The 23,810-nt window shown below is 41.1% G+C and overlaps 2 protein-coding genes and 1 non-coding gene across 16 annotated transcripts in view; 2 read left to right on the forward strand and 1 right to left on the reverse strand.

The window, feature by feature from the left end:
- LEUTX (leucine twenty homeobox) overlaps nucleotides 1–20,172 on the forward strand; it is a 52,222-nt gene extending 32,050 nt beyond the window's left edge. The window contains 4 exon segments of the mRNA XM_053657932.1: nucleotides 12,085–12,407; nucleotides 12,409–12,455; nucleotides 12,458–12,535; nucleotides 20,111–20,172. Of these exon segments, the coding sequence (XP_053513907.1) occupies nucleotides 12,085–12,407; nucleotides 12,409–12,455; nucleotides 12,458–12,535; nucleotides 20,111–20,172 (510 nt within the window).
- The window catches only part of PCBP3 (poly(rC) binding protein 3), a 219,463-nt gene that overhangs the window by 144,624 nt on the left and 51,029 nt on the right, over nucleotides 1–23,810 (reverse strand). For 12 of the 14 annotated variants that reach the window (XM_053658022.1, XM_053658035.1, XM_053658027.1 and 9 more), the window contains exon 2: nucleotides 8,515–8,553. The exons of the other annotated variants lie outside the window; for them this stretch is intronic. The gene's annotated coding sequence lies outside the window, so the exon portion shown is untranslated. The remainder of the gene's footprint in view (nucleotides 1–8,514; nucleotides 8,554–23,810) is intronic. 14 annotated transcript variants of the gene reach the window in all.
- LOC119058796 (U6 spliceosomal RNA) lies at nucleotides 10,228–10,334 on the forward strand. Its single transcript, XR_005084321.2, has one exon. It is a non-coding gene; the product is annotated as a U6 spliceosomal RNA (small nuclear RNA).

Below are 23,810 nucleotides of genomic sequence, written 5' to 3' on the forward strand. Positions count from 1 at the left end.
AAATGTCTCAAACAAGTAATACCTAGCTTCAGTGAGCACCTCGCCCTCATACCTCTTGCTAAGCAGCCCCAGGCCCGGCACTAGCAGCAGCCAGCCTATGTTCACAGCTTGGCTTCACCTGGGAAACTCCAAGCCCAGCACAAGTAGCTGCCATCTCAGATTGCTTTGTAGTTCATAAAGGGTGGCCCCACGCAGAACACAGGTGGGGGATGACCTTGGCCTGCACCACCTGGGAACTCCCAGACCCTGTGTACCCAGTGGACAGCTAAAGATCATGTCAGAGCACACCACCCTGCCCCTGCAGAATTGATCCTTCATTGAGGGTAGAGGTTGGTGGTCAGTGATCACAGCTAATCCTTGCAGCTGTCTGGCCTGGGTAAATCCCTCCCATTGACCTGCCAACAGCAATCAAGGCTCAACTACAAGAGCAGGGTTTATTCAGCACACACAGAGGGCATACCTTGAGTACCCAACTTGGGTGATAAAGGAGGCTGTGCCACTGGACCCTACAGGACACCTACTACATAAACCATACTACTAAGACATGGAGTCAAAGCAGCTCTAATATATAGAAACAAACACAAGGAGGCTGCCAATATAAGGAGATAAACATGGCTCAAATGAAAGAACATATCAAAACACCAGAAAAAAGAGCTAAACAAAACAAAGATAAGCATATGCAGAGCTGAAACAACTGGCTCTAAAGATGCTCAAGGAACTTAGTGAGGACCTCAAGAACATAAAAAAGACCTGGTAAGAAAAGAAGGACACATTAATTGAAATAAAGAACAATTTATAGGGAATCAACAGTAGAGTGAATGAAGCCAAGAATAAAATTAATGATTTGAAACACAAGGAAGCAAAAAAAAACACAACCAACTAGAAACAAGAATAAAAAAAAAAAACCCACGAGGATAGTATAAGCAGACTCTTGGACAACTTCAAGAGGCCCAACATTTGCATCATAGGGGTACCAGAAGGAGAAGAGAAAGTCTTAAAAGATGAGGATTCTTTTGTAATACTTCCCCAGATCCATTAGAACACCTAAAATGAATAATAATTTCCTGACATCATTAAATAATAGTGTTTTAAAGAAGAAGAAAAGTAAGGGAAGTTTGTCAAGTCATGTGTGGAAGCAGGTTATCATTTACATGACTCTGAAATAAATTATAAATTAGAAAAAAAAGAAACATAACGCAGTAGCACCTTGGCTCTAATCCTAACCCTCACACTAACCCCCACACTAATCTGTACAAAAACTAATGCTCACCCTAACCCCAATCCTAATCTATACAATAACTAATGTTCACACTAACCCCTAACCCTGGCCCTAACCTGAATTCTAGCCCTAACCCTATTAATAACCTTTATTCTAGTCCAAATAAAATATTGGGAAGGACCCTGGCCAGTATGGCACAGTTGGTTGGAATGCCATCCCTATAACCAAGCCTGCAGGTGTAATTCTGGGTCAGGGCACATACTGAGGTTGTGGGTTCAATCCCTAGTCCAGGTGCATACAATCCCTAGTCAGGGCACATAGGGGAGGCAATCCATCCATGCTTCTCTCTTGCATTGATGTTTCTTTCTCCCTTCCTCTCTTTCTCTAAAAGCAATGCAAAAAATATCCTCAAGTGAAGATAAAAAATAAAATAAAATATTGGAAGGGTATTACAATGGGAGAAAGTATTAAAAATATCAATAAGCACTGATAGAATTTATTCCAAGAATCAACACAGAATTTCATCAATGAATTTGCTATATTAAGAAGCAAACAAGCAAGCAAAATATAACCAGAAACAAAGAACTAAAGAACAAACCAAAGGTAACCACAGGAGGGTGGGGAGATAACAGGGGAAAAGAAAGGAAAGGGTTATTCAAGGAACATGTATAAAGGACCCATGGACACAGCCAAAGTGGGGAAGGATGGAGGGTGGGTGGAAAGGGGTTAAGTAGTGGTAGGAAAATGGACACAACTGTACTTGAACAACAATTAAAAAAAGAAAGAAATGAAAGGAGGAATCATATAACTAACTTAACAGCAGCAATGAACACATTTAGTAAAACATAACTTTTGTTTGGCTTCTTAAAATCAAGCAATAGATTAGCAATAATTAGGAGAAGACTTCTATTACTTGATGTAAAGGATTTACCAAACAGCAAGCATACTTCACGGTAAAAACGCTTGGGTCAAGTCTTGGATAAGTCAAAATCCAACTGAGAAAGCTACTGCAACTAAAAGCATTTTTTAACATAAGGCCACACCCAAATGCATAAAAAATGATAGTTTTCCTATAAACTATTAAGTATTAGAGAAATATAATAGGGAAATTCCTTATTACAATAACCAGATATTGGAAAAGAGTTTAAAAGAGAAAAGTACCTATAGCAAGAAAGCTACAAAATATAACTGAAGGTTAATAACAAAATGGAGAAATAGAATATCTTCCTAAACTAGAAACTAACAGTTAAAATTTCAGCTGTTTACAATTTACATTACAGGTTTTATTCCTCTAAAATGAAATCCCAATCTCAGATTAACATTTTTAATTTGAAAATCATCATTCTAAATTTCATCTAGAAAGTGAGTAGCCAAGAATAGCCAAGATATTTTTAAAATAATGGTGATATCACATAAATTTACCATAAAACTAAAGTAATTAAAATAGTTGTACCAGCTCAAGCACACACAGATCAATTTGAGAACCTGGAAACAGACACTAGTATATACAACATTTTCATGTAAGTTGCACGCATAGGACAAAAGTAGCAACACAAATTACTGCGAAAAGGAAGTACTTTTCAACAAATAAGTGTTTTTAGTACTTAGAAAAGAAAAATAACTTGTCTTCACCTAATAATACATATCAAATTAAATCCCAAGTGGATTACATGGGTTAATGCAAAAAGTAAAAGTGGAAAATGTAAGTGACCACCCCAATTTCAGGATGGAAGAGGTTTCTAAATGTAAACACAATAGATGATGACATTACAAAGAAAAATACTGATATAACTGCCCAAAACACCAACACCAGATTACAAGATGAATGAGTTGACTGGGGAAAATACCAAGAATGTAAAAGCATAATGTCTTCAATAAAACTGTTTTACATATAAGGAAAAGACTAAATTAACTAAGCGACAAAGCTTAATCCACTGTACACATTACATTGGTTGCCCATGTTTTCAGGGACACAGTAACACAGGCACTGTGTGCTGCTCTCATCTAGCCATCTTGAGATCAATTCGGCAGTGACACATCCCGCCTCTTAAAATATCCATGTCTTTTGACTCAGGAATTCTATGTGGATGAATACTGCACACTGCCTCACAATGAAGGGAAGCTGATTTATGCTCCAGCATACTCAAATTAGTGACAGCACTGAGTAGAACCCAAATTTATTAAACAAGAAGGGAATGATTTAATAAATTCCTACATCCATAAAGCGGAAACCATGCAACCTTTAAAAACTGAGACTTTCACCATGGCAGAGTGACTCAGTTGGAATATTGTCCCAAGACACCAAAAGGTTGCGAATTCAATCCCCAGTCGGGGCGTGGACATTGATGTCTCTCCCTCTGTTTCCCAACCATTCCCCCCTCTCTAAAATCAATAAACATACCCTCAGGTGAGAATTTTTTTAAATAAAATTTTCAACTGGAAGACATGGAACAGTTTGCAGTATATCATTCAGTTTAAAAGCACGGCACAGAATTGTATATACACTTTGATCTCTGATGCAAAACCTGGAGTGAAGCAGACCAAAATGTCTGCAGCAGTGCCGTGGGCCCAGAAGCCCCCCGAGCACCAACCACCAGCAGGGTCTTCACTGAGCATCATGACAGAGTGGCTCACACGTGTGGGGGAGAAACAGAATAGACACACAAACATGGGGACCTGGGATGCATGGCATCATGGGAAGGGAGTTGCTCTATGGGTCTAAAGCTGCAGAGCAGAGCTCAAACCCCTGAGGAGAAGTATTTTTTCACTGGATTTGGGGGAGGCAGAGACCACGTGAACCAGCCCAACGGTGCAAACAAAGCCCTGCTGGGGAGGACCAGATGGCCACACAGTCCAGCTTGGCCCTGCAGGAGACAGGAGAGAATGGAGAGGCCTTGTTTTCATAATTATTTTTTTGAATAACAGCATTTGCTATATTACCTTTCAATTTTATTTTTAACAAAATTGTAAATGTAGATGGTTTTCAAGTCAAAGAATTCCACAAAATTTATCATGAAAACAGTGTCCCCTCCCACAGGCATCTCTCTTGGTTCTTCTCTCCTCTTTTGGTATTTCTCTCCACATTTTAATTCCCAGGTTCAGTTCGTTCTTCTTGACTTTACAGTCTGTGTCATCCACTAACTTCTGACTATGAACATGAAATTAACCCTCAGAGCCACCCACACACCTCTGCCCACTCTGTTCTGACCATCAGTTGCTAGTACGCACTGTCAGGACATGCACATGGAAGCTCTGTGACCTTATTCCTTCGCCTGCTGCATCTCCCTTCTTGTGCTTCCTAGAGTTAACAAGGGTTTGCTGAGTGTCCTGTGTACTTATGTCAATTTGTCTCCAAACACTTGGCCAGGCATCACTCAAACATAGCAGGGAACAACAGCCTGATCTAATCACACACATCCAGCAGTCCATCCCAGGTTTCCAGTGTTGTGGGGCCATTAGGGCAGGAGCTAGCTCCACTTTCTGTTTAGAACTGCCCCCCCCCCCCCACCAACCGCTGTGCCCAAAGACTCCAGTCCACCCCCAGAGGAGGAACCTGCAGTCTTCAACCAGGGTGGGAAAGGATTCTCAGGCTTGCTGGGGGAGGGGGCTGAGAGTCTGACTGCTTCTTAAACAGGCTTTCCACTAATTTCCTACTTCAGCCCTATTTTCATTGCTGCCTCCTTCCACCCCTCTCCCTCCACCCCATTTTCAGAATGAGTCCTGAGACCTGGTGGAGGGGTAACTGTCTGCAGTGCAGTATATTCATCTCCCAGGCCTCCCAACATATATATATACTCATACATGCACGTGTGTGCGCCTCTCAGCTTTTTGTTTTTCAGATCTGCTAGATCCCTCTGACCACCTACTTTCCCAAATTTCCAAATTCTGTCACCTTCTCTCTTAATATCTTGGCAGGTTGTGTGCCCTTTTAGTGGGCTTTTAAAAGAAGCAGAGGTCACTGTAAATTTAATCTCCCACTCTGACTGAAAATCAAGGGAGGAATTTTTTAATTAATTTTAAGATGGGAGCTATCAAGTCATCCTGGATACTAACAGAGGTGATCTGTCAGGAAGAAGAAGTTGGGGTCCAGGAGTGAGGTGGCACAACTGAGGCAGCAGCAAGTCCCTAAGTAACAGAGCGAGGGCCTGTCCTGGGATGCAGGGAGCATCAAGTGGAGGGGCGGGCTGGCAGCATTCCAAATGGGAAAGAGGCGCAGTACCGGCTGAGACTAAAATCTGAGGAAGGAAGATCGGAAGTGTAAGCATGGCCTCAGATAAAAGCAAACCCACCAGGGATGTGTGGCCAGAGTCGGGGTGGGGATGGAAGCTGTGCCAAGTCCCTTGGCCAGTCTGCATGGCTGCATGGCTGCATGGTCTCCCAGCACAATACTGTGCTGTTATTGCGCCTAGTGGACACTCAACCGCATGAAGGAGTCAGGGGTGTTTATGAGAAAATGATCGCAGGGCTACCCTGTGAACTGCATGCAGACTATGTGTGGCAGGGTCACCAAAGTCGCAGCAGGAAGGGGGCCTCTAAAGAAAAAGTCCTGCCCAGCAAGCTCATTGCCATAGTCCTCCTATCTAGGTGAGTTTTAAAGTTATGTTTTGATGTGCCAAATTTCCCAAGTCTATAGTGAAAGTTATTATCTTAATGTAATGCAGGAAAAAAGCTGTGAAAAGCAAATAACCAATTCAGTATTACAAAGACTAAAAGACTTCAAAGTAAATAAAAATGTCAACAAAGTTCCTGTTAACATTATCTCTTAATTTCCTGATCTTAGTGTAGCCTAATGCCCAGGCCTGAGCTGGGCAAGGAGGGGTCTCTACCACCAGCCAGCTCTGGTGGTAGAGACCCCAATTCCCCTCTGCCTAACAAAGCGGGCTTTCAGGAGCCCCAGCTTTATCTAAGAAGAGGCATCACACTGAGGCCAGAAGCCCATCTTCAGCTTCACTAAGTCAGACTGCCCTTCGCTTCAGTCTAAGGAAGTGTGGAAAGTTCTCAGAGACTTGAAAATGGAAATCCAAGTTCTTCCAAACCACCAGTTCCCCTGGGCATCACCCACTGCAGATGAACTCCATACTGGCTCATCACAGCCCCAGGAATCCCACTGAAAGACACTGTAGGACTCAACCAGGATTGCCAAGGGAAGCAGAACCATTTCTGTTCCAACCAGATGAGTGTTCCTAACAGCTCCCTTCAAACCTGCAGAAGAGGCCACAGGTGCCCTATAAAAAGCTGGCTGCCTTCACTTAACCCAGCCTCAGGGAATTCCCAGATCCCGGCTACAGCCCCCTGGAACTGCAGTCTTGATGGCTCAAACACATTATTTGTCTCTGCCTTTCTTTATGGCGTAGAGCCAGCGGGCACTGTGCTGCGCCAACAGGGTGGGTAACTCAGACAGCCTGGCCCACCCAGGCATGCTTATTCATCTCCAGAACTGCAGTCAGTCCAAACTAGGGCGGAGGAATTTGGACAACACCAAAGTCTATGGGGAAAGAGGCCCAGCGTATCCGGGGCATTGTTTATATGCCTCAGTTCCAGGAGCCCTTCCCTTGGGGTTTCTGTGAAAATTAGATCCAGATTTGCACAATTACAATGTTGGTCCCAAGCCAGGAGGAATCTGGATGTTCTCTATGTAACAGCCTCAGTTTGAAAAAAAAAACAATCCGACGAAGATAGGAAAAAAAGACTACCTAGATCCCCACTCCCATAGTCAGCCCCCATTCCTGACATAGCAAGAGGCACTCAGGATGTCCCTATACGGCCCTGATGTGTCTCTGATATCCACTGACATCAGCTCCTGTTCCTGCTCCTTCACTCCTCTTGGGTCCAGCCACACTGACCTCCTTGCTGTTCCATGAACATGCCAGGCACATCGCCCAGAGCCTTTGCTCCATCTTCCCTGGGGCCTGGAGCCCTTCACCCTCCAACACCCACAGGGCTTGCTCTGTTCAATTGTTCCCTTCTCAGGGCCTGCACTGACTGCCCATTCAAAACTGCGCCCAGCACTCCCACAGCCTTCCCCGTTCTTCATTTCCTCCACAGCAGCATCACCACCCGACACACTGTTACTTACAACATTTGTTTTGTAACCCCCACAAGGACGTAAACTAAAGGTATTCTAGAAGAGTGCCTGGCACATCACAGACATTCTACCAATACTTGCTGAATAAAGGAAAGAACAAACAAGGTCTTTGTTCAAACAATTTGTTAAGTAAGAATGATCCTCTTCAAATGTTCAGGATTAGGTTAACCAACAGCCCTAAATACATATGTGCACATGCTCCCAACTCTTGCCACCATCTCCCAAGGGGGCTGCTGATGAAGTCACCGTCTTGCTGCAGATGACAGGCCCTGGAAGGTCAGTGGGCTGTGCCTGTATTGCCCTTCCACCAGAATGGCTAAGCTTAGCACTCCATGGTGGCCCTTTGGGGCTGCCATCGAAACCACTCAATGAGAAGGGCAGACACTGAGTTCAGGGACCACCTCACAGCATCCAGGCAGCTCCCACTTATCCTACCCTCATGAATCAGACTCAGGCTAATGAAGTGAGAAGCCTTGGATCAAATCCTAGTCTCATCACTGGCCGCCACGGTGTCGTCACTTCCTTGAACCTTGGAAGTGAGTAGAAGAGTACCTACTTCGCAGGGCACATGGGGACTAAGCAAGACATTTAGACCAGCATAGCTGACACAAATCAGGCATTTCATAAAAATTAGCTGCTCATTTGTATTCCATGCAAGGCTGCTGAAAACTTTTAGAAAATATTAAGTTTTAGAAAAACAGATCTCTTAAGGATAAATTTAAAAGGAGTCATTTCAAGGTGGTTTTGCAAAACTGGAGTCACAGACACAAAGAGGTGTCCACATGGCCTGGACACGTCATCATGGGCACAGAGCACACTCATCACTACTGGCTGGTGAGCACCACTGGAGCATGAGAAAAAGGCATGTGTCTGTGCAGCGCACACTAACAACTGGCCTCAGGTCCACTACTGGACAGTTTGGTCAGGTTAACTTTGGAGAAGAAAGGTTAATGGAAAAGGAGAAAGCAACCTCTTTTTCAATTTTGGTCCTACAAAAGCCAGACAGAAAATTGTGCATATCGCTGGCACTGCTGTTGCACCCTGACTCATTAACAGGTCCCTCATGTGACACAAAACCAAGCCATAAGGAAGGGCAGCAAGACATGTGGCTTCAGGTGCAAACAAGATTTTAAAAAATCAATTGCTGTAGAAAGAATCACTCAATTAAAGACATACCCTCTATAAAGGCATTTTAAGAACCACTACTTACATGGAACCATGTGAAGATCTTCTCTCTCTGGACACAGCCCTGTAAATAGGTTAAAAAATGATTATAATTGAAAATCACAGGTAGAAAATAACACAAAGAATGTTCTATCACCTTAGACATCAGGCTTCATCACACCAAAGTAATTTACTTAAAAAATGTAATCATAAATCATGTTTGGAAAGTCAAAGCAGTTTTCCAGGGAAGGAATCCCATAAAGAGTAGTTATTTGAAACTGAGTCTAGAACTTAAAAAGTACCAATGAATGCTCAGAACCCTAGACTGCCCTAAACTGTGACCAGACCAAGGAGGCCTGCCTGTGCAAAGACTTCAATGGTATATAAACGATGTTACTGGAGACTCCTTCTGGCAGTGCAAAAGCCTCAGTCTGAAGAGGATGGAGGTATCAGAAACTGCCCAAGAACGACATCCATTTCCACCCATGACAGAAGAAGAGGGACTGACTCTCCTGTCTCAAACAGTTGAGAAACAGACAAAAGACCTGAGACAGCGTGTTCAGACACAGGCAAAACAGGCATCATGGGACAATGATCGCTGAGGGAAAGAAAAAATGTGATGCATCCTGATCACACAGACTGCAACATGGGGAGCTTGCAGGCTACAGTGCAGAAGAGGGGCCCAGGCAAAGCAAGCGGAGTCCTAAAAGGAAGAAACAGCATTGAGATTCAGGGAGACAATGACAGAATGAGCAGGGCAGAGTACCGGAAAGGAGAACACCGCACAGAGAAATGTTCCAGAGACCTGTGGGGTACGGGGTGGTATGTCACCTCAGTCTTCACCCGAACCATGTATCAGCACAAGTGAGTGAGCAAACTATTTGCAATCAGAGAGAGCCAACAGAAAGAAGCAGGACAACAGAACTTGTAGTGCCCACTGCTCTAGAAGTGTATCATTCCTGAGCTCCTGGAAGAGTGTCGCCTCAGCAGCAAAGTCACATTAGCACCAGACGAAACTGGTGTACCAAACTAAGAGCTGTCTAACAATGTCCAACAGCAAGCCACCAAAAGATCTAAACTTTCTAACTCAAATGGATTCTAACAAGAAAGTTTAAAATATTTAAAAGAATACAGAACCCAACAACATAAATTGCACTATATCTTCCACCTATTCAAAAAATAATAAGCATGCAAAAAAAATCTCATGAGAACAGCTGATCAATAAGAAAATGATTCAGACATCACACACAAAAATAATTAGTGTACAAGGTCCTTAAAATAGCTATTATAAATGCACTGTATATGTTTAAGAAAATAGAGGAAAAGATTACATGCTATGGAGACATAAAAAGTATTTTAAAAGACCCAAATCAAACATCTAGAAATAAAAAAATTACATATCAGAGGTGAAAAATACACTGGATGGGATTAATGTTACATTAGTCAAAAGGAAAGATTAGTCAACAGGCAGACAAAACAATATGTGCAGATAAAAGCTATCTAAAATGAAAGACCCCTCTTCCCTAAAACAAAGAAAACGAATATACATGTAATTGAGGACTTAAGAGTGGAGTCCAGGTTGAGACAAAAATATATTTAAAGAAATAATACAAAAATTGATTAAAAATTATGAACCTATACATCCAAAAGTCAATAAATCCCAAGCAGAAAAAACACGAAGGAAATTAAACCAAGGCATATCATAATCAATTTACCTAAAGAGAAAAACTTAAAAGCAGCCAGTGAATAAAGAACCATGGTGCTCACTTTGGCAGCATATTTACTAAAACTGGAACAATATGGAGGAGATTAGCATGGCCCCTGCATAAGGATGACATGCAAATTCATGAAGTGTTCATATTTTTGATATTTTTTAAATAAAAAAACAGCTTGCATCCTAGCTACTTACTGAAGGTCCCACAATGTTGCATTCTAATCTTTGAGGTAGACAGTCTTAACTCCACTTAAAATACGAGATGACCTAGGATGAGGGAGGTTAGATGGCCTGTTTAAGGTTGATCATCCCAGGATGGGAGTTTATGTTTAAAACAGTGGTCCTCTCTCCTGCAAACTCACACCACCTAGAGATCTTCTGTTTTTCTCAGAGTAGCTGGAATCGAAGGGGATATTAGGAAGAGAGGTTCACTGCAAGTGCTCATCCCCACCTCCATACTCCACCTTCACTGTCAGGGCTAAAGTGGAGATCCAGTGAGGTCCAGCAGCGCACAGAAAGTTCTAGCACTCAATACCTTCCCAGCCACTTCAAGCCCTGACTCTACCAGCAGTCTTGAGGGGCGAAGCCAGATGCCTTATCACTTGATGACATATTTCTTCCTGCCTGAGATTGTGAAAAACATAAAAATATGTAAAGAAACATTGTTTAGATATTAAACATACTGCCTACAGACACAGAAATAAATAAATAAATAAATCATGCACAGAGAAACAAACACAGACAGGGGGACAGAGGACTTTTCAGAAACAATGCGAGCCAGAAATTAATGAAATTATATCTCCAAAGTAATGAAAGAAAAAAAACTGTCAACCTGAAAGTACCATACGTAGTAGAAATGACTTTCAAATACAAAGGTAAAATAAAGACTTTTTCCAACAGACAAAAGCTAAAATAATTTATGTCCAACATACCTGAACTAGGAAAAACATCACACAAAAAGAAAATAATATCAGAAGATAATCTTGACTTACAAATAAGAAATAAAAAGCACTGGAAACAAAGTTCATGGATAAACAGAAATGTGTATTTCCTTAATTTTTAAGGTTATTTTAAAAGATAATAGACCATTCAATGCAAAAATAATAACCATGTATTGTGGGGTTGGTAAGAATACAGAAGTAAAATGGCATGACAATGACATAAAGGCCAGGAAAAGTTACGTAGAAGTTACTGTTCTTAGGGGGGTTGTTTGTTTGTTTGTTTGTTTGTTTAAAGAGAGGGGAAGGGAAGGATAACAAAAGAGAGAGAAACATCAATGCATGGTTGCCTTTTGCACACCCCTCACCAGGGACCTGGCCCACAACCCACACATGTGCCCTGACTGGAAGATGGACCAGCAGACCTTTGGATCACAGGCCAGTACTCAATCCACGGAGCCACACCAGTCAGGGCAGTTCTTAGGCTTTACACTACAAGTAAATGGGTATAATATTACTTGAAGACAGGCAGTGATAAGTTAAGCACATATACAATAAATTCCAAAGCAACCTCTAAGAGCAAAGAGTATAACTAATAAACTAGTAAAGGTGATAAAATTGATCATAAATAATCCACAATAAGCAGAAAAAGAGGGTCTAATTAAAAATGAGACAAATAGAAACCAATAGCATATCATATCAATATTCACATTACATATAACTGGTATAAAAATCCTAACTGAATTAAAGAGATTTTAAGATTGGATAAAAAATAGAACCCCTCATAGAGTTGAAATTCAGATGGCTCATAAACACACACAGCAGATCATTCTCCCTTTTAAAGATTTATGGCAGAAAAGCCAAGGTTTGCTAGGTAGTACTACATAACCTTTTAGTCCAGAACAGCTTAGAATACTGAAAGATATATTTGAAAAGACCAAGTACCCACATTGGGCTACCACAGCAAAATTTAACTTCAACAACTCAAATTGATGAGTTAGTAATAAAGACTTGGTTCAAGAACCAGCGCATCAAAAGGAGGAAGCAGCAGCTACAAATCTGGCCAAGTCTAGCACTAGAAGCACCTAACCAAATCATTTCAGTAAAGGAGAACTCTTTATCTGTAACTTCTACAAGCACTCATCCCATTAGTCCTGGCATTGTGAATGTCTATGATCATGAACCAACTAAAACTTCTTTTATTGAGCAACCTGGAGGGACTGGTGCCTAAGTGTGGAATGCATCATGGGATTCTCAGCCTCATGATCTCCAACAGATATGTTTGGGTGTCTGATCTTCCCTGGGCCTCCATTCCCTGTGACATAGATCAGTTTATACTCTGTATTACTAACCCGTGGATGATCAACCCAACAGTCTAGGTCAGTCCCTCTTCCCACAGTGTCCTGGTCAAGGGGGTATGGCTAGACTCATCTTAATTGTGATGGCTAACCCATCCACAGCTCTTGAAAAAGATCTGAGATCCAAATCCTGCCAAACTGAGAGACATTTCCAATCTGAAATGGGTCAACTCAATGTAAATAGACTAGTTATTTATCATTTTCTATAAGAAGAAATCCCTTTATCTTCAATCACTGCCTGAAATTTCTGTCCTCTGAGCCTCATTCTAGTATCAAGGGCAGTCATCAATGAATGCCTTAGGAGGAAGCAGAAGCCAGACAGTTTTCCTTGGGTCCTAATCTGTCCCAATTAAGCCTAGCACCATGAAAGCACCCCAGCTAAAGTCAATACCATGTAAAAATGCCTGTCCCCCAAGAATCAGCTTTATTTCTTTTTTTATTATTTATTTATTTATTTATTTATTTTTAGAAAGAGGGGAACGGAGGGAGAAAGAAAGGGAGAGAAACATCAATGTGGGAGAGAAACATTGATCTGATTGCCTCTCACACACCCCCAACTGGGGACCTGGCCTGCAACCCAAGCATGTTTCCTGACTGGGAATCAAACTGGCAACCTCTTGGTTCACAGTCTGGCCCACAGTCCACTGAGCCACACCAGCCAGAACCCATCTTTATGTCTCACACAAAGAAAGAAAGAAACAACAAACATTTAGGGGTATGACATCTGCAAGATCGGTAGACTAGAAGGTGCCAGCACTTGCACCTCCAGAAAAACAATGATTAATAGACACTACCTATGAAAATAGCTCTGAGAGAGCTGTGAAGTATAATGCAAGAGCTACAGCAACCCAGTGGAGCACAAAAATAAGAGATGGCAACATAGAAAAACATAGGCAACATTTTACCTGTGTCAACCCACCCCCATTCTCATACAGCTTGTCACCAAAAGGGATCCCCTCAGCTCTGACACTCCCCTTTGGAGGAAAAGGAAAGCAGAAGACTCCAGCAGCTTTTACCACCAGGGACCCAGGCAGCCCTCGTGGCTGTCAGGGACACTCCAAGTTTTGCCACTAAGGACTCCCTCAGTCTTTGCCTGTGCTAATCTCAGCTGATGGAGCTTCCCAGAATCCATGTCACTCAGCTTCCCAGAATCCATGTCACTGAGCACTCCAGAGAAGAACCAGTGATGTGACCCCAACCACAGCAGCCCTGGCCCAATGCATGACCACCCACACCCTCAATGGTTAGGTATAATAAATGGATATTGATGGGGTTCAAGCAAAGGTTTTAAGCAGGCCAAAAGGACTAAAGGGCCCCAAACAAGTCTGCTTTATTTATCCTGGTTTGTACACATTTTGAAAGCCAAGACTCAAAGATTACTAAAAAGATATCTGACCCACAGTTGCATCAAGCTATGATTAGAGAGATAAATGAAGATGAAGGTAGACAAAAGAACCAGGGTCCTTTGACTCAACCCCTCACTGGAGCCCAAAGCCTTTGCACCAGAGTAGGTAAAATGGTCAGGATGTGGAGAAGTTTCTAGACTTCTTGACATGAAAGCCCCACGAACTGTAGTACCCAAATCCATTGGTGAAGCCCTGGTGTGGACTACAATTAGACTGAGAGAATATAAAGGCTGTTCTCCCAACAAAAGTGTTGGTAGGATTATGAACATTAGGATGTTTAAACAGGTTTATACAAATAGCTTGTGTCATCTTTACCTGAATGTTTTTATGGGAATGGATATTCTATCTGGCTACACAATGCTTACCCTACCAAGTGTTGTAAACCAAAACTGGCTATTTATAAGGAAACCACTTGAAATACAAACATATACATGAAATAAGAGAAAATGATGAAAAAAGATGTACCATGCTAACCCTAATCAAAAGAAAGTTTGAAACAATAATTAAATTAAAAAATTTTAAAAAATTTTTAAAAGAAAGTTTGAATGGCTATATTAACATTAGAAAAAGTAGGGTTCAGAGCAAAGAATATTATCAGAAATTCAAAAAATACATTAAATAATAATAAAGAGCCAAAACCACTCGATAGAAGATCAGTAAAGAACATAGGGGACTCAACACTATCACCCACATTCTTGAACTGATATTCACAGAGAACTCTGCACCAACAATTTTCAACCTTTTCACCTCATGGCACATATAAACTAATTACTAAAATGCCACAGCACACCAAAAATATATTTTTGCTTACCTGACAAAAAATAGGTATAATTTTGATTCATTTATACTACACAGCTATTGTTATGTTGGCTGTTGTCAGGTTTTTTTTATTTGACAATCTAAGGAAGGGAAAAGAGGTCAGTGCCCCTGGCTCAATAGTCAGGTATTGCCTATTTTAAAAATTCTTGTGGCGTGCCAATGTGCTGTGGCACATCAGTTGAAAATCGCTGCTCTACATGATAACAACATAATACATTCTTTTCAGTAATCATGAAATATTTTTAAACACCATTGCAGCCATTAAAAAAATGCAGTAAAACTTAAAAAGTTGAAATCAGAAAAAGTATGATCTCAAACCACTATGGAATTCAATTAGAAATCAGTAACAGAAAAGTATCTTGAAAATCCTCCAAATACTTGAAAATAAATAGCACACTTCTAAATAGCACATGGGTCAGAGAAGAAATCACAATAGAAATTAGAAAGCATTTGAACAAAGTAAAAATGAAAATATAAGATATCAAAATGTGTGGGATGCACCAAAAGCAGTACCATGAGGGAAATGTGTAGTACTAAAATGCCTAGGTTAAGGAAGAAAAGTTCTCAAATCAATAACCTAAGCTTCTATGATAAAAAACTAGAAAGAAAAAGAAGACCAAATTAAGCCTAAAGACAGCAGAAGAAAAGCAATTAAAATGACAGCAGAAACCTATGAGCTGGAAAGCAATAAAAAATGCAGAAAATTAATGAAACCAAAACTTGTTTTCTTGAGATCGATAATATTTATAAACATCTAGCTACACTGATCAGGAAGAAAAGCCAAGAAGATACAAATTACAATTTAATAATAATAAGTAAAATATTACTATTGATACAAAGGACATTAAAAAGATAAGTCAAACCACAATGTGATACTAATTTGACACCTACTAAGATGGCTATAAACAAAAGACCAGAAAATAACAAGCATTGCTGAGGATGTGGGAAAATAGGCACCTTAATACATTACTGGTATAAATGTAAAATGATTCAAGCCTGGGGAAAGACTGTCGGTTCCTCAGAACATCAAACATAGAGTTACTATGTGACTCAGCAATTCCACTCCCAGGTATATGTCCAAAATAAATGAAGACAATGACTCAAATAGATATTTGATCACAGTATCACTATTCACAATAGCCAAAATGTGGAAACAACCCACATGTCCATCAACAGATGAATGAATACACAAATTGTAACATATCCATAAAATGGAATATTCTATGGCCATAAAAAGGAATCAAGTACTGATACACACTACAACTCAGATAAACCTTGACACATGATACTAATTGAAAGAATCCAGACATAAAAGGTCACCATAGTATATGATTCCATTTATATAAACATCCAAAATATGTAAATCCATAGAGATAAAAAGCAGATTAGTTGTCCAGAAGATGGGGGAAGGGAGAAACAGGGTGCGACTACTTAATGGATGTGGAGTGTTTGTTGGCATGATGGACAAATTTTTAAAATTCTGAAACTGAGTGGTAGTTGCACAATACTGAATACACTGAATGTCACTGAACTGTACACATTAAAATAATTCATTGCTCCCCAGCTGGTGTGGCACCATGGATTAAGTGCCAGCCTGTGAACCAAAGGGTCGCCAGTCAATCCCCAGTCAGGGAACATGCCTGGTTTACAGGCCAGATTCCCCAGTAGGGGGTGCTCAAGAGGCAACCACACATTGATGTTTCCCTTTCTCTGTCCCTTCCCACCTACAAATAAATAAATGAATGAATAATTGCACCTTATGTAAATTTTACTTCAATAAAAAAATATAACATAACAAAGATGTTAGAAATGTGCAAGATAGAGGCAGGAGGAACTGGATGATCTGATCCAAATGCCTTTATTTGATGCTGTGCTTATAGGTGAGCTGAGTCTGGACTGACTGCAGCCCTGGGGACAAGGGCGGGGAACTGGGGAGGCTAGACTGGTGTTTTTAAAAGATAAAGCACAGGATTTGTGAGGGGTCAGGGGAGAGGTTAGTCTCTTGCTCTTCTGGGTGGGTGCCTCAGGGTTTCAGGATATGAGCCAGAACAACAGGTCGGTAAAGAGCAGGACTGTTCCCAGGTACCGGAGGGTCAATATGACCACAGGCCATTGTGGCTGGTGCCAGATGTCTATTGTGCCTGGTGGGAGAGAGTTCTGATTAAGCCTGAGGCTATCAAATGAGTCAGAATAACTGAGTCATGGACAGTCCAGCGGGTTGGAAAACTGTCCTGACTGGGTCATGAGCAGTCTGGCAGATTGGGAAACTGGCCTGACTCTTTCAAAGGGAATGTTAGAAACTACTGTATGGCAATGAATTTAACAACTTCAATGAAACAAGTTCTTAGAAGAATCAAGCTATCAAAACTCACTCAAGAAGAATTAGATAACCCGATCTATATTCAAGAAATTGAATTCAAGCTAAAAACCCTCCCACCAAAAAAAGAGTCAACTGGATGGTTTCAATGGTGAATTTCACCAAATATTCAAGGGAGAATTAATACCAATTCTTTGCTAACTCATTCTGAAAACTGACTACAAGGGAACACTTCCCAACCCAATCTATGAAGCTAGCATTAACCTGATACCAAAACCACAAAAAGACATTGCATTAACACACCAACATTCCTCATAAATATAGATGTAAAAATTCTTAAATTTTAGCATATGAAATCCTACAGTATACAAAAAAAATCATGACAAAGTGGATTCCAACCAGAAATGCAACTGGTTTAATGCTTTTTTAAAAATCAATATAATTGATTTTTATATGGATGGCCATATAAACTGACTAAAAATGAAAAACTAAGTAAAAAATTATATGATAATCTCAATAGATGCCAAAAAAGCATTTGGCAAAATCAATATCAATCATGAAAAAAATCCTCAGTGAACTTTCTGAACCTGATGAAAGACCTCAGGTTAAAACACCCAGCTGACATCATTCATAAGGCTGTGAGACTGAATGCTTGCCCCCGAATCAGGAACAAAGCCACTTTAACAAATAATTCTTAGTATGATACCAAAGACATAATGTATGTAAGAGAAATATTTATAAGTTGAATGTCATCAAAATTTAAAACTTTTGATCTTCAAAAGACACTTATAAAAGTGAAAAGTCAAGCTACAAACTGGGAGAAAATATTCGCAAAACAAGTAACCCATAATAAAGGACAGTATCCAGAATATACAAAGAACTCTCAAAACTGGATAAGAAAATAACATAATTTTTTAAATGAGAAAAAATACTTCACCAAAGAAAACATGTGGATGGCAAATAAACCCACAAAAAGATGACCTAGCAGAGAAAGAGACAAGGCACTGAGGCCAACCAGAACCCAGTCCAGGAGCAGAGTGTGTAGGCCCAAAGGAGACACCCCCCCCATCCTGAATGCCATGGCAGAAGAAATCTATGATATGTAAACTTTCAACAGTAGGACACAGAAAGAAGAAATGGCCTCACTGTCTCCTCAGGGACAGGCAGACATGATGGGATCACTTGCTTCCAGCAGTTTGCAATGTGCTGACAGGAGAAAGTACAGGGCCCCTAAACATACATGGGGACCTGGGGTCAGAGCACCAGGCCTGTCAGGTGGCTCCAGGCAAGGTCTTCCTGGGGTTGGACCTGGTTCCTCTGCTCCTCTCTACACTGACCACACTCACTCCTTTAGGTGAGCCCACCTAGTCTATTGCTATAAATACTTCCTACCCTGATGATTCTCTAAAGTAATCTCCCCGACTCTGCCCTCTGCCCTGAGCTCCTATATCAACTGCCTACCTGACCAAGCCATCTGGATGTCTAGATCGAAACTTCAAGACCAAACCTGGCCCTCCAGAGGTCACCTTGCCTCAGTTATTCAGGCCCCTAGGAATCATCTAGGCCTTTTCACACTGCCTCTCTGACCCTTCTCCAGCAAGTTCTGCCTTAGCAGGGCCTCTGACCTCACCCTCCCACCAGCTCCCATCTTGGCCCACCATCTGCTCCCTTACAGACTCCAACCAGAGTCAGCTTCAGAGAACAGGAAGGTGGACCGGACCTCCTCAGGCACTAAAGATGTCATCCAAACCCTCGTGCTCCTTTTCCACCTCCACCCCTCTAAGGTCCCCTCACCTGGGTCTGCTCCAGCTATTGCTGCTGCAGCTGGGGACTCACTGTGCGAGCTCCCTCAGGCCACGGGCTCCATTGCCACCTCCTCAAAAGACCTCCCTGGACCACCTGCCAGGATCCCCCTCCCTTTTATCAGTCTTCCTATTCTAATCCATCTGTCATTCACTGTTTCATGTTTAAGCCATTTCCTTTTTGGGGAGTCCCCTGCCTCAACTCCTCACCCCCAAGTGAGCCACTTGGTGGCAGGAGCAATGTGTGTTCCCTACCACCCAACCAAGCCTAAAAGAGTGAGGAGGAGCTGAGTGGGAGGAGGGCCCTTGAAGCCTTTGGGACAGGTGCACACACAAAGAGACAAATGAACAGACAGGCAGCTGCAACAAGTGGGGGCCTGCACACTCTCCCTGGAGGTGGCCCTGAAGGAAAAGAAGCAGCTGTAAAAAAAAATGTGTGTCTACATCTGTGGCTCTCTGTCTCTTTTTTCAAAATCACAGAATAAAATAATAGGCAGGGGAAAAAATGAAGACATTGTACCCATCATAAGAGACTTGTAATTCAACTAATCACAAAAAAAAAACACCCAACCACAATTAGGACATGTCTGAATAAAAGTCCTCATCTGTTCAAGTTTACATGTCCCAGTTGAAAGCTGCTGCTGGCCACATGAGATACAGCCCAGATCCCAGTCTGTCCCATTGTCATCAGTTTGAACATGAAACCCTAGCATCATATATGTAACCCACACCCACAATGTAATTTTATCTTTGGAAAGACATTTAAAAAGTGCAGACCAGAAATGAGAAAATTAACAAGTAGAATTTTATTCCTTTTGTGGATTTAGCCAGAGATACAAAGAATAGTCATCCTCTTATTAAAACTACTATTTGTGATTTTTCTTTTACAAGCATGAGCACCCACCAGGAATGAATGCACTCCCTTCCTGAGGGACGGTTCTGTCTTTCCGCTGCCACTCTCAGGCCCAAGCAGCCCCCATGTTCCAGCAGTCTGAAAACCGTTGGCAAACAGATTTTCCTCTAAATCCCACTGAGGCCTCCATCCCAGTCCCAGCACCCCTGCCCTTGCCTCTTCTTCTTCCCATGGCCATGTACACATATCCACATATCCAACACCCCTGTCATCCTTTTGACACTGCTGATATTTTACATTAAAGCTTAAATGTTCATGTTCTGAAATGGGCTGTCCCACCTCATTGTTCAGGGGAGTGGGGCTGGGATCCTTCAGACTCCCCTTGGAGCAGCTCCTTCTAACATGAATTCTTGATTTCTGGGGCTCTTCTGTCAGGAGAGAACAAGCAAGCAGAGACCAGCAGTGAGTGGAGGCAGCAGCTGGGGGCTATTCCATAGGACGTTTAGCCTACCACTTCCAAAGACCACTTAATGAGGACTTGAGATAATACTGGCTGTTTCACGGTGGGACACACAAATGCAGCTCCTAGGCATCCACTCATAGGTTCCATTTTGCTAAACAGGAGCTCATGCTTTGACAGATCTCAGTGAAGAAAGAGCATACATTACTGTTTTTACCTAAAACTAAATAGGTCATTGCAAAGATCTGACTTCAGGAGGAATACAGTCTTGAGTCCAAATATCTCCAGATCTGAAAGACCAAGTTCCTCATTAACTCACCCCCTGCAGCAGAGCAAATTCAGAGTTCTGCAGTGCCAACCAGAAATTGTGGTTAACTAGAGTTTAAAAGAGCTTCATTCCAATCACAGAACCCACTAATGCAGTTACTGTTTTGAAGTAATTATACTCTTGGTGATGGTCTCAGCAGAAAAAAAACAAGGTAGCCAGAGCAGGGGGGTTGAACTTTTACTCCTCAACCTCAAAAAATACTGTCTGGACATCAATGCAGAGCAGTGACATACATAGTGGTGATGTAGGCAAGGAGACCAAGGAATGTAAACCCCGAAAGCCCCTTGCCTAACATTAGCCTGTGCAGCATGCCAGCTGTGCTCCCTGCCCTGGGACAGCAGGTCCTTCATCTTCCTACGCACCCTGGTGCAAGGTTCCTCCACTCTGAAGCTCACAGTTATGTGCACAGCAGCTGCCACATCCCGGGAGGGGCCATCGCTTGTTTCATTTCCTATTTAAAATATACCCTATTCCGTGTGTGTGAATAGAGATATGCATAACCATATTTCAATCCTTTTAAATTATACTGAACTTTGTTCACTATCAACTTCCAAAGTCAGTTTGGTCTCTCACCAGGGTATTGAAGTTGCCTAAAATATATCTACTAGACTTTCTAGATAATTCTCCAAATGAAAGTTTTTCAATCCATGACAAAGAATTAGCTCCACACACCCCCACCTGGACCTCCCCAAAAGCAAGCTGCCAAGCAGTGACAGGCTCTGGCAAGGACAGAAGGCCAGGTGCTCAGTCTCTGCTCCTTATAATGAGTATGTATCCTGCGATTGTAAAATTCATGCTTGCTCTTGGTATATAAGGCTTGGAAAGCACAGAAAAGTGCAAGAAATATATTTAAAAGCATCTCCAATGCCCAAAAAGAAGCAATGACAGCAGCAGAATGTATTTTCTTCTAGTTGTTTCTCATTATAACATTATCTATATATTTTTTAAAACAAAATGAGATAAACCCTATGTGCTTTCAAAACATTAAAATATATCCATGTTTTTGATATTTGTAGAAAATGTCCATTAACAGCCTTTTACTAATATGCATTGATATTCGAAATTTTCTATACAGAAACTTACCTATTATTTGAAATTGCTTGCATTGTTTTTATGCTTAGAAAAATGTTTCTATATGTGAAAAATCAGACTTTTTACCATACTTTTTCTATGAGTATAAAAATGACATACGTTCATTTTTAAAATTTTAGAAAACTCAAAAGTACATGCAAACAAATACTAGCAGTGATAGGAGCTCAAAGACATGGACACTGTGGACCTTTGGTTTGTACTTCCTTCAGGACTTGGTTTGTGTATAAAATACCAAAAAACACACCTGTATAACATGCATGCACAGGCACACACATATGGCTATGTTACACATCATGTAGACTATTTTTATGTGTATTTTGGCTTCATATGCTGGTGGATTTCTTCATCTCATGACTCATTCCTGTAAACACTAATGGCCACCTAATAATGGATTCTGCTGTAAGAGTACAGTCACTGACTTACTGAATCCCCTACTATTGTGTATCTGGGCTGCCTCCAATTGTTAATGATTTGAACTCATGATGTAATGAGCATTTTCTGTACATAAATTTAGTGGTTATCTGATTATTTCCTGAAGCTAAAGTCTACAGAATAGAATTTCCAGCCAAAATGACTGAGTACTTCTAAAGCTTCTGGTACAACAGGACTAAGAGCCCTCCAGAAGCTCATCTCCCTCCAGTCACAAAACGACAATGTGTGAGAGTTAGATCTCTGTGATTCCTTGCCAAACTCCTTATACTTTTATTTTTTTAAGTATATTTTTTGACTATGGTGTTAGAGTTGTCCTATTTTTTCTCCCCTTATCCCCCTCCCCTCTGCTGCCCCTTCCCTCCTGCGTTCCCCCCACCTTAGTTCATGTCCATGGGTTATACATATAAGTTCTTTGGCTTCTCCATTTCCTACACTATTCTTAATCTTCCCCTGTCTATTTTGTGCCTACCAATTTTGCTTCTTATTCCCTGTACCTTTCCCCCCATTCTCCTTCTCCCATTCCCCACTGATAACCTTCCATGTGATTTCCATTTCTGTGATTCTGTTCCTGTTCTAGTTGTTTGTTTCAAAGTTTTTGCTTTTGTTTTTTAGGTTCGGTTGTTGATAGTTGTGAGTTTGTTGTCACTTTCCTGTTCATAGTTTTTGATCTTCTTCTTTTCCTTAGATAAGTCCCTTTAACATTTCATATAATAAGGGCTTGGTGATGATGAACTCCTTCAGCTTTACCTTATCTACCCTTTCTTTCTAAATGATAGCTTTGCTGGATGGGGTAATCTTGGATCTAGGTCTTTGCCTTTCATGACTTGAATGAAATACTTCTTTCCAGCCCCTTCTTGCCTGTAAGGCTTCTTTTGAGAAATCAGCTGACAGTCTTATGGGAACTCCTTTGTAGGTAACTGTTTCTAAGAGTCTCTCCTTATCTTTAACCTTGGGTAATGTAATTATGATGTGCCTTACTGTGTTTCTTCTTGGGTCCAACTTCTTCGGGACTTTCTGAGCATCCTGGACTTGCATGTCTAGTTCTTTCACCAGATTGGGGAAGTTTTCCTTCATTATTTGTTCAAATAAGTTTTCAGTTTCTTGCTCTTCCTCTTCTCCTTCTGGCACTCCTATGATTCGGATGTTGGAATGTTTAAAATTGTTCCAGAGCAACCTCCTTATTATAAACCTTCTCAAAATATGCCAACAAGATGGTCCAAGAATGACAGGAATATATTCACTATAAACAGTCAGGCTGGTATCTTCTGACATTTGTCGGTATTTATGTTCCTTTTGTAAACTGCCTGCTCAGCATTCACCAGCAAAGTAACTAGATGAGAGTTAATGAAACACTGGAGAATTATAAAAAAGGAGGATGAAGAATTAATTTCTGGTCATAGTTTCAACTGTAAGTAAACATATTATAGAAAAGAACAAATTCAGGTGATTTTATATTAGAATAAAAGAATTTAATAGACCTAATAATAATCCAATTAAATTAGGAGAAAATCACTGTGAACTCAAGGCCATAAAAGGTTCATCTCCAGTTCTCTCACTAAAAGTGGCCACCACACTCACATGCAGCCTGAAGCCAAGATTTTAGCCTCTAACACTGCTTTTCACAAGAAGAAAAAGAAGTCCTTTGCCAAGTAGCTGTTTCTATGACTTGAGGCAGGAGAAAGCAGAGGACTGAAATACAGAGTTCTGACCAGAAAGCAAGGTACCTTTAAATGTCTGGGGCAGCACTGGGGCAGCAGCTGACAGGGTCCCAGGCCAACATGTGGGAAGCTCAGCATAAGAGAATCATTATTATACTTTATCTG

The sequence above is a fragment of the Artibeus jamaicensis genome, unplaced genomic scaffold (genome assembly GCF_021234435.1).
Source record: "Artibeus jamaicensis isolate MK-2021 breed Jamaican fruit bat unplaced genomic scaffold, CSHL_Jam_final scaffold_474, whole genome shotgun sequence".
Classification (NCBI taxonomy): domain Eukaryota; kingdom Metazoa; phylum Chordata; class Mammalia; order Chiroptera; family Phyllostomidae; genus Artibeus; species Artibeus jamaicensis.